This window comes from Aptenodytes forsteri, unplaced genomic scaffold, assembly GCF_000699145.1.
Source record: "Aptenodytes forsteri isolate BGI_AS27 unplaced genomic scaffold, ASM69914v1 Scaffold340, whole genome shotgun sequence".
NCBI classification, from domain to species: Eukaryota; Metazoa; Chordata; class Aves; order Sphenisciformes; family Spheniscidae; genus Aptenodytes; species Aptenodytes forsteri.
Window position 1 is genome coordinate 1,956,144 of NW_008795441.1, and position 10,700 is coordinate 1,966,843.

Below are 10,700 nucleotides of genomic sequence, written 5' to 3' on the forward strand. Positions count from 1 at the left end.
GGACTGGCTGGGCATCGGTCGGCAGGTGGTGAGCAATTGCATCGTGCATCACTTGCTTTGTATATTATTATTATTACTATTGTATTTTATTTTATTTCAATTATTGAACTGTTCTTAGCTCAACCCACGAGTTTTCTCACTTTTACTCTTCCGATTCTCTCCCCCATCCTACCAGAGCAGGGGGAGTGAGCGAGCAGCTGTGTGGTGCTCAGTTGCCAGCTGAGGTTAAACCATGACAGTAGTGCATGGTATACCGGTTTTGTAAAAATTTCTCTTGCTTCAAAAAACCCACCACTCTATTAGAGACAGAACTCAGCCTTGACAGTCACAGCCTCAGCCTACTGTCAATTTGAACATCACAGAGATTAAAAATTTGGATTTTGCTTTGGGTTGAATTATGGTTCCATTTATTATAGATTACTCATCCTTCTTATATGTAATTTATGTATAATATTATTAATGCACAACAGAAGTGTAAACCTTGGTGGGAATGAAAGGGAGAGCAAGAATGCTGTCTCCCTTATTTTTCTTTCTAACTAAAACAGCAGTATCAAAGACTATGTAAGTGATGACTAAATTTTTCTGTTACTTGTCATCATCTGTCTGGCATCTCAGAAGCATGTATTTTTTACATGCATGGGATTATTCTTTTTTTAACTCCCTCCTCCCCTCTAATTTTACTCTGGAGCTTTAAGACTGTATTGTTGTCAGTATTGCATGTTTCTTCCTCATTGGGACAGAACTGCTTAGAAAATATTTATGGTAACTTTCTGTCAAACCATCATTATTCCAAGTTAAGAAAAGGGCATCAGTATCATGAAAGCATTTGGCGCCAGGTAGTACTGGTGGTGGACTGTCACTTTTCTGAAACAGAAATTTCTACCCTTTTACAATCCCACTAACTATTTTAACAGTTCATTCTGAAATTTACAAATGCTGATCTAAAGCATGAACGTAACAAGTGGTGGTCATGAAAACAGAAACCTAGGGAATTCACTTTTTTTTTTTTTTTTTTTTTTTAAGAAAATCACTACAGTATAGGATACTTGGAAAGTGTCAGCAACCCAGAGTGTCACTGTCTTAAGTTAACACATGACTGAGTGATTACAGGCTGCAAGCACATGTGGAGTGATTTGAGATATTGCACTACGCACTTAGCTCTCATTCTCTCATTGTCTTGTAAGACTCCTGAAATGCAACTCAAACTTTCCATCACTGTAGGAAAAGGCAGCTAACACAGCACTTACGTGGGCACTTTTTGACGCAAAAAGCCCCATAGGTGTACTTGGCATTGTGATTATGCTCCAGTTGGAAGGTGGTAGGATTGTATACAAAAGTCTGGGGGCACTGTGTGACACATGCACCACTATCATTGAAATTCATACAGGCCTGCAAAAGAAGGGAGAAAAAAATACTCAATTAAATCATGTAGCTGCTTTTGGTTTGGTTTTTTTAGTTTAAAATACAGTCCTGATTGTTCAGACTTGCTGCAACAGTGAGAAATATGATATATAGTTTTCTAACATTCATTTCGGTTACTTAGATTTCTTGCTAGGATCTTGGCAAATACATGACTTATAAAAGGGGCTCACTGAGCCCCCTTAATTTCAAACACAGTTGACTGCTAGAGCACTTCCTACAAAAACATAACCACATGGTAATTTGTTTCATAACTATTGTTACTACTAGCAATCAACTAATTCACAACTTGATAGGACATTCTAAAACTGCCAAGAGTGAACAGCTATTTATCATAGTCAGTCTAATGACTTTTTCAGAGGTCCAACCTTTAGATTTCTTACAGCATGAGTCCATCATCCAGCTGAAAACTGAAATTCCCAATTAGAGAGCAAGAGGGATAAGAACTTCTTTTGAGCTAGCACAGGAGGGGGTCATTTCCTTAAGTGGCAAGTTCAACAAGGTCAGTTGCTTCACACACTGAGGAAAGAAAATAGGACTTTGTATCACTTAGCATTCAAGCTCAGCCACCCACAGCTGACAGAGGACACGGTCCTGACAAATGAAGAGGCAAGTGTGTGGATAAAGAAAGTGATGGTATGCAGGGAAAATAATTGACCATGCAAGATTGATAATTAGTAATAGAAAAACCCCACCGATTTTGACACTCCTTATCACCACACACGGTGTCTATGGTTTTAACCACAGCTTATAAAAAACTGTTGGAGTAATATTCACAAAGCATACCATAAATGTCAAATTTCATATGAATATGAAAGCTGTAGCCTGGCTTGGATCCCTCTAGCAGTTTAAGCAACCACTGCTACTGGATTCTGCTTCCCCACTAATCTGTTTTCCAGAAGCCAGGTTGCTTTAGAAGTTTTAGTCTAGGGATGAATCCTTCTGGTCCTTTTCCTGGTTGTAAAAAAAAAAAAGATGGTTTTGAATCTTTAAAGAGTCAACAAGTATACCAACATGTGTGTCGTGTCCCCTCCCCTCCAGGGCTGGGACTGAGAGAAAAGTGAAAAAGATTCCTCTGTTCTGCTGCTTTTACTAACAGTCCTTATCTCCATTCAGATCAGGACCAGCAGGACTGAGGGAGGTTACTTGTCATGTCAGAAGATTTCATAAGGGAGAGGCTAATAATGTAACCAAGGGAGAAGGACAAAATCTGCTGCTAAAAGGGACAAACAGGGAGTTCCATGATGAAGGCGATGTTCTATATGGAGCATGAGCTAAGCCAAACTGCTGATCCTGTCTCTTCTGGTTCTTTAAAATGCCTATTACAAAACCTGTTGGTTTCTCACAGAACCACTTTTTTTTTTTTTTTTTTTTTTTTTTTTTGTTCTTACGCAGATAAATAGTCAGTCAGTTCTTTACTAAGAACTGGATGGATGGTCAGTTCTTACGCAGATAAATAGTCAGTTAGTTCTTTACTAAGAACTGGATGGGAAGTCTACCCTACGAATAGGGTTGCATCACTTTTCTGGTTCCATTGGGCACTCAACCAGGCCCTCCTATACATTTCAAGTTTTAGATCCAGTTTGGTTTTGAATGCAAGATAAGAACATCTCTAAAACTTTGTTTTAGCATGTTTGCTTGCAGTTATGTCAGATGATGATCATTGTCTTGCTTTTAGAACTGAATATGCAAATGATTGTATGGCAGCATATGGAGGAGGATGGATGAATTTTATCTAGAAATATTAAAACCATATTTACAACAGGATGCTGTTGCAAGCTGCCAAAATACGCTAAAGGATTTGTAATGCTTCATAAACTGTACTTTTGCTTATTAATAAATACTAATTTAGTTAGTTTCCTCAACACATTTTTTACATCTGCTGTTGACTTAAAAGGTACTCTATCATGTACTTGACAATCCTCTGATAGCGGTTTAGCAAATTCATAAAGTAAAGCACACCAATACTCTTCGGAGAGATAGCACTTCTCAGGAAAAGCTCATCTAGAAGATTTGGGAACTTTTAATTTATTACTATAATGCTTTGTATACATTTGTAATTGCTTTGATAATATATGCAAGCTTCTAGCATTCGGTGCTAAATGCTGCTAATTTGTGAATGAAAGCACAGGAAAATACACAGGGAAAAAACAAAGTTCTGTATCTCAGCTGAAAGCTAAGCACAGTTGTCTATAGCCTAAAGGGTTACACTTTTCACCCAGTATGTACTAAGCAAGTAATGACTAGTCCTGAAAATTGCCAGACCCCTGCTGAATTTCTTTTACATTGCTCTCGGGCCAGGAGTGAATGAGAATAAAGCCCTGTGTGCTTCTCTGCTGGATCAGAACAAACATGCTAGTTGATTTTTAGCATACATATTTCCATAACTGCCACAATTCAGAAAGTCTAACACATTTTCTTTCAGTATTACAGAACTTATGCTGCAATTAACTTGTCCTTAACCTTTGAAAATGGACGCACATCAACACATCAGCTTTGAGGACGTTCCTCAACAGTCATACGGGAACAATAACTGCACTTTTCCTCTTTCCTTTACCTATTGAGATTGCACATGACACGGGAAAGAATGTTATTTTCCCATCTCTCTAGTCCAAAGCCAACACAGAACTTCCAGTGGGCGTTGAATCAGGCATACCACGCACACTGAATATCTACTTGTGCAAAGCCCCAGCCACAAAGAACAGCTTTAGTAAAACCTGTTAGCAGTTAAGTCAGGCCATCACTGCATTTCATCAGCAGCGAAAGAAAAGCATTTAGAATGTGTTTTTGAAGCACAACACCTACCGCTATCAAACGATATCTGAACAGTGAGCAAGTTTCAGGACCAGCCAGGGAAAGATTAATTTTTGCCGGTTCATTATGATCCACTTGCCTACACTATCGAAACATCTGCAATTTTCCACACCATAAGATCCTTCCTCCCAATCCTATCTGGCAGATATTAAAAGGAGCCTACCCAACTTTGTAGATATTTGTCTCTTCAATCACTTGGGTACCTTTGAAAATCCACCTCTCTGTGCATGTTCTAGGTCTAGGCTTCTTTTGGCCTAGGTTTGCTTCCCCTGAAAACATTAGCAAAACTTGTCTCTGCAGCCCAGTGTGATGAGCTACACATTTTTTGAGATCAGTGTTGGGTTCTGAAGCTGCTTACATTATTATAAATAACGGACTACAAGACAAATTTGTCTAAAGGCCTGTATGTTCAGATTGCCTATTTTTTTAAGGAAAAAGTTAGCCTTTTCCTCTTTTAATCTTAAGCACACGTAGTAGCATGCATTTGAGGTAGAGTATTTTGGAAACCACTTTCCTTCCATCTCCACTAAGAAGCACGCCCAGTAAAAAAGCTGAATTTAAATCAAGTCTGGCAGTAATAGGGAACAACTTTCACAGAAGAGCTAAATTGTATTCTTGACTTTCAAATAAAAAGCACACAGAGCAGTAATAAAAGCCATGCTCAAATGTAATGATAAATACTTCTGAAAATTCTCTATCACCTCCAAAAGTTAATTTTAGAAAAGCAAAAGATAAAAATCACAGAGATTAGCATATTAATGGTTCCCAATCTGTATTTACAAATCTCATAAATCTGTTAATGGGTAATATTAAGTAGATAAGTGATGTTAATATAATGTGAAAAATATTAAATGCTAAAATTTGCAGTCTAAATCTGGGAGTGTGCATGCAATACATTAAAGGGGACAAAATTGTGAATTTCATGGATTAAAGCATTAAGAACTTGCAGTGTGACTGCCAGGAACAAGAAAAATGAGAATTCTCACACATACAAAGCAATCAGTGTCTTTAGGGCCGGAACAGCCTCCAGCGCATTCCCGGTGGCAGCAGTCGCTGACGTAGGGCCCATAGCACCGTCCATCACACTGCTCTGCACACACTGTCTTCGTTACTAGGAGGAGGCAGGAAAAATTATCATGTCAGAATCAGAACTAAGGAGAGAGCTCTTCAACTGCACACTGAGGAAAACAACAAACCGAACAGCATGCTGAAAAAACCCTCAAGTTTTAAGGTAATTGCTTCAATGGTACTGGCCACTCATACCCTCCGGAATACCTTCACAATACCCTCTTTAGGAACATATATGTTGCTCAAGGACTGCGGAAGAAGAATTTTTAAAGTGTTTGCTCTTACCCTTGGAAATTCAGGTGGAATATTATTTTAAAATTATTAGGCTTTGTAAACAGCTGATGAAAGGATATGACCCCCCCCCCCAAAAAAAAAACCAAACAGAAGAGCCCACCAGTTCCATGTGAGTTTTCCCTCACAAAGAACAGCAACACTGAGTAAATGAGTGAAATTCAGAGTGAGGCCAGCAATCTCAGAGCCAAATGCTGTTCTTGATGGCAACCAATTTGACAAATAGGCAATGAGATAACAGAACAGAATACAACCTGCAGATTGTAACACATTTGGAAACACCACTTACCTTTTCTAAATAACACAATCCAGCCTTCATTCACAGGGAAACAACTATATTCTACCAACTGGAAAGCACAGTGATTTAAGTGGTACCACACTACTCTACAGGGCTTAGTCTTGTGCAAAGAACAGTCAACAAGTGGAGCATCTTCCTCCCCTCACTCAGCTATAGCCTCTATTTTATGGAAAAAGAAATTAATATTATCTGCAGGACTATACCAACCACCGCCTACAGAATGCCAGGAAGCTGTGCTGTCAGCTGTCTTTTGATAAAAGCAGGGATGTTACACTTCTGTAATTAACCTTTACCATTTATTTTGTTAAAAGCATTTAATTACTTCTCTATGGAAAACACTTTTCAAGAAGCCAGAGAAGGTAAAATTCCATCCAACTTTCTGCTTGATTTTACTATTTAATGTATCAGTAACTCCTTTATAAGTACTTTCCAATCCAAATTCCCTCCACCACTTGCCAGAAATACTTAAGGTAATGCCAAAGCTTCTTGATATACACAATATTTGTTTAGGACATAAAAATGTAAATAACCAAAGAGAAGTCATCATTTATAATCTATGGAATAAAACGATGCACTTTTAGAGTAATTCCATCTTGCCGATACCAGAGGCCAACACCCAGACAGAAAACACTTTCGTGCCTTATGCAATTTTATTTAAGAAATAAGGGCAATTTCTGTAAACACACTTGCTGTCAACACTGCTAGAGAAACAGATTAAAAGGGTTTGTTTATTTAAGTAACAGTATTGATAAACTTTAAGACAGAGATATGAAACAGCGGCATACGTTAAGCAAAACACACATGTTGCAGTATGCCACCACCACACCATTAGCTGATAGGGACAGAGTCTTATCTCATGAAAATGAGTGAAGACCTCATTTAGTCAGTGACTGCATACTGTTTTCTGCCAGTTCAGAAATTGGTCCATAGCTCTTTGATTTGCACTGGACCAGGCACTATCTGCTTTGACATCAAAGGGAGGCAAGGCCCAGATTTATCCTGCCTTGACGGAGGACCCTATTTTCCAGAGTCTCCCCCTCTGCCATCAGTGGAGAGGCACAGAAGCAGAGGACGTTCAGTTCATTCCATTCCATAACCCAAATCCTTTGTGTTTACCTGTGTAACTCCTCAGACAAGGAGTTGGCCCCCGAGCCAAGGGGGCACCATCCAAACGCTCTGCCTCCCTTCTACACAGCAACCGTTCATGACCACACATACCTAATTTTTTAAAATGACCACTCCTCTGCCACCATTTTCTGCCCCTCTGGCTGGCATTACCGCTGCCAGCAGCAGGGCAGGCCCCAAGGCTATGCACTGAACCACTCCTCATGGCAGCAGCATGGGGGGGCACTAAAATGGCTGCCCCTCCCCACTGCACATGCTCAGTGCCCCCTTCTAGAAGGTTCCGCAGGCAGAGGTCGCAGTGTCTAGGTTCCCCTCACCAGCACCACCCCACTTATCACACCCTAAAAAATCACAGTGAACCAGCAGCATATTTCTTTTTTTCTTTCTTTTCCTTTTTTTTTTTAATTGCACTAGAGTCAGAGAGCCTAGGAGCCAAATTTCAGGTGGATACAATCAACGCTGTTACAACAGGAAAAGAGAAGAGGACATGATACCACACCATGGCCGCTCACCGGCAGGATGCTGTTAAAAAGCATTCCCTGCTGTTGCTCCACAGCAATTTAACGTTTTGCTTAAACCTGGGAAGTTTTGGTGTAAAGCACTTCTGTGTAGACGATTAGTATGAGCCATCTAATTAACTCAATTATAATTTATTTACCTCAGTGCCAGGTGCTGTTGGGAGAAGGTCAAGATGTCCACCATCACCATATAACCATTGCTTCCCCATGGAGGAGGTTTCCTGGCAGACTTTTAAAAGGGCAAAGAGGTCAAGGCCCAGCAGCACGTCCCATACCATTGGCTGCAAGAGGTACTGGGAATCCTCCAGCACTGCCTCCCCAGAAACAAGCCCCGAGGAGGTGAATCCCCTGCCTCGAGGGGAAGAGGGACCTGCCTCTCCCGTGCCTGGTGTCTGTGCCCACAAACTACACTGACCACCCCTGGGCATATTTAGAAAAGGCACGGTCTTCCTGTCAACTTACGAGCTATTACTTTTAGCGAGCCAAGATCTGTATTTGCAGGATTACACACTTCTTTCAAGCTGAGCTGCAGATAATAGTGCTTCCCTAGGCTGCGTAGCTTAAACAGCGGTGGGAAACGAGCTCCAACAACAGCAATGGATTTAAGCAATTTACTGACATCTTTTCAGCAGTTTTCACACAATTAGGCTAGGACAAAATCATTTAAATTATTCACCCTCCTCCAGAGCCCCACAGTAAGGCTTGTGCAATGTATAAAGTTACAGGTACTGTCTTTTTTTTTTTAAATTCCCTAACTTTTTAAGAGATTACAACAATTTATTCCAGAGTATGTTTCCTTTTTAGAAAAGCAAGAGCACCCCCCCACACCAGGGCTGACCTGGAGGGATGTGGCCCCCTTTTCAGCACAATACTTAAACAGAATGCCTTCAAAAAGCATACGCTGCTTATGATTAGGCACCAGCTTAATGAGGGCCTCTACCATGCTGTTCAGGATAGGGAACATTTTGAGTTTTCCTGAAGACTAGGAAGTTATAAGGTGGTTTGCAAAATTTACAATTACAGCAAGGGTTTGTCACTGTTCTTCCCTAATTGTTTATTTTGCTAGGAAAGCAAACAATACCAACAGAAATGCCAACATTTCATTCTAGGAAAAGGCCACAAGATACCATATTTATCTTCTGGTTCACTGCATGCTGTATTTGCGTTATAACTGCTATTGAAGGTCCAGCTCTGAGGAGGACCTGTCAGATATCTTCAGTGGCACCACACGCCAAGACAGAAAAGAGCTTAGTGGGCTCTGAATGTTTATATGGACTCATATTCAAGACAGTTTGCAATGAAGGGTTTTCCCCAAAGCAAAACAAACACAAGGCAATACTATGTATTGTTTGAAGTCCTGAAACAATCCGATTGTTCAGGTTCCAATAAACATAACTCAACAGTTCAGCTTCCTGCAATCATTATCATGGGGTAACCCTATAGAAAATGTACATAGCTGCACTGGTTCAAAAAGATAGCAAGATTTTTCCCCAAAAACTTTCCTCCAAATACAATCAATTGATTTTATAGCTGTGACTCAAGACCTATTCGAAAGAGTGAAATGTAAAGGTAAATATTACCCAAAATATCAAACTATATGTTCAGGCTGATGAATGTTGGTGGGTGGCTCCTAGAGGGGACATCTTGCTCCAGACGGTGCCACAGGAGGTAGGGAGGACAGATGGTAGGGAACTGGGCAGCAGCCGCTAACAGGCAACGTCAATGCAGAGCAACCCTGCTGCAAGCTGAGAGAGAAGAGTGGAGCAATACTGACCTCCTCCTCCTGCTACCTAGTGTGGAGACTGTTCACAGGGGAGCTGGTGGACAGGGGTGATCAGGAGCCCTCACATCACGTCCCTCTTCAGCCCAGACACACACCTGACATCTAGGAGTTCTGGGCTGGGACCCCAGAGGAATTTTAGGTGCCAGATACTAGTTTCTTCATTCAATGTAACTGAGAAGAAATCCTTCACTAATCACAGCTGAGGCCCCAAGTTTCGAACCAGACTTTTGAGGGTCAGCACAACTACCCACCCTGACACCTACTGACCCTTTGTGGGACCTCAAGAAATCTGAGGGTTTGGCTGGACAGAACTGTCACAGTTGGGGCTGGGACAGCAAAGGACAATGGCAAACACCAAGGTCTTGAAAAAAAGTGCCATGCGTTGGGACGGGTTTCTGGGGGAGTACAGAACACTGACTGTCAATCTCTACTAGTATTTCACTGCGATATAGCAATAGGCTGTGTTGGGGATGGGGTGGAATGGGCACTTCATATATGTGTGCAATTAATCAGTCTCTCTTATTGTTTCCCTTAATCTTTAATTATGTCAGGGCATTATAAATCTATCAAGGAAAAAATGGGAAGTAACAGAAATCAATGAAAAAGTCTTCTGAGCATGCAAAGTTATTAGAGAAATACAAGGATTTTAATTAAAGACGCTGGCTCCAAGCAAAAATGCTGGGTTACCCTGTTTGATCTAAGCTGCTGGTTCAGCTCTTTCGGTGTCCCCCACCAGGCTCCCGCTTGCCTTTTGCTGCTCTAATTGGGTACTTACTGCATCGGCACCTTCTTTTTCTCAGCAACATCAGCTGCACAAAGACTGTATAAATACAGTTATGCTCAGACCAAACTCCTGTACGCATACACAGTCATGGAGCATTTTACATTTGCTGAATGTTTATGTTTTGGGTTTGATTTAAAGGCTATTTGCCTTTTTTGCATTCCCTTAGTTGGACCTATACTTTAATTTGGATTTTTCTCTTTTGTTTCCAGCTACGTTCCTCTAGGACAAAGTGCATAATCTGTCATTTTAATAAAATAATGTATTCATTTGTAAAAGTTTCAATTTCAGTTCATATGAAAAGTAAAAAAAACCCAAACTCTTAACATACATCAATAGCAAAAATAGTAACAACCTAACCATAGATTTTCAAATTTGATTATGTCCTGGTTTTGGCGGGGACAGAGTTAATTTTCTTCCTAGTAGCTGGTACAGTGCTGTGTTTTGGATTTAGGATGAGAATAATGTTGATAACACACTGACGTTTTACTTGTTGCTAAGTAGTGCTTACGCTAGTCAAGGACTTTTCAGCTTCCCATGCTCTACCGACTGAGAAGGCTGGAGGTGCACAAGAAGCTGGGAGGGGGCACAGCTGGGACAGCT

At 40.6% G+C, this 10,700-nt stretch overlaps 1 protein-coding gene across 1 annotated transcript in view; it reads right to left on the reverse strand.

Annotated features, from left to right (window-relative positions):
* ERBB4 (erb-b2 receptor tyrosine kinase 4) overlaps nt 1-10,700 on the reverse strand; it is a 423,308-nt gene that overhangs the window by 199,993 nt on the left and 212,615 nt on the right. The window contains exons 5-6 of the mRNA XM_019472536.1: nt 5,226-5,344; nt 1,248-1,389 (exon numbers count right to left, since the gene is read on the reverse strand). Coding sequence (XP_019328081.1) covers nt 1,248-1,389; nt 5,226-5,344 — 261 coding nt within the window. The remainder of the gene's footprint in view (nt 1-1,247; nt 1,390-5,225; nt 5,345-10,700) is intronic.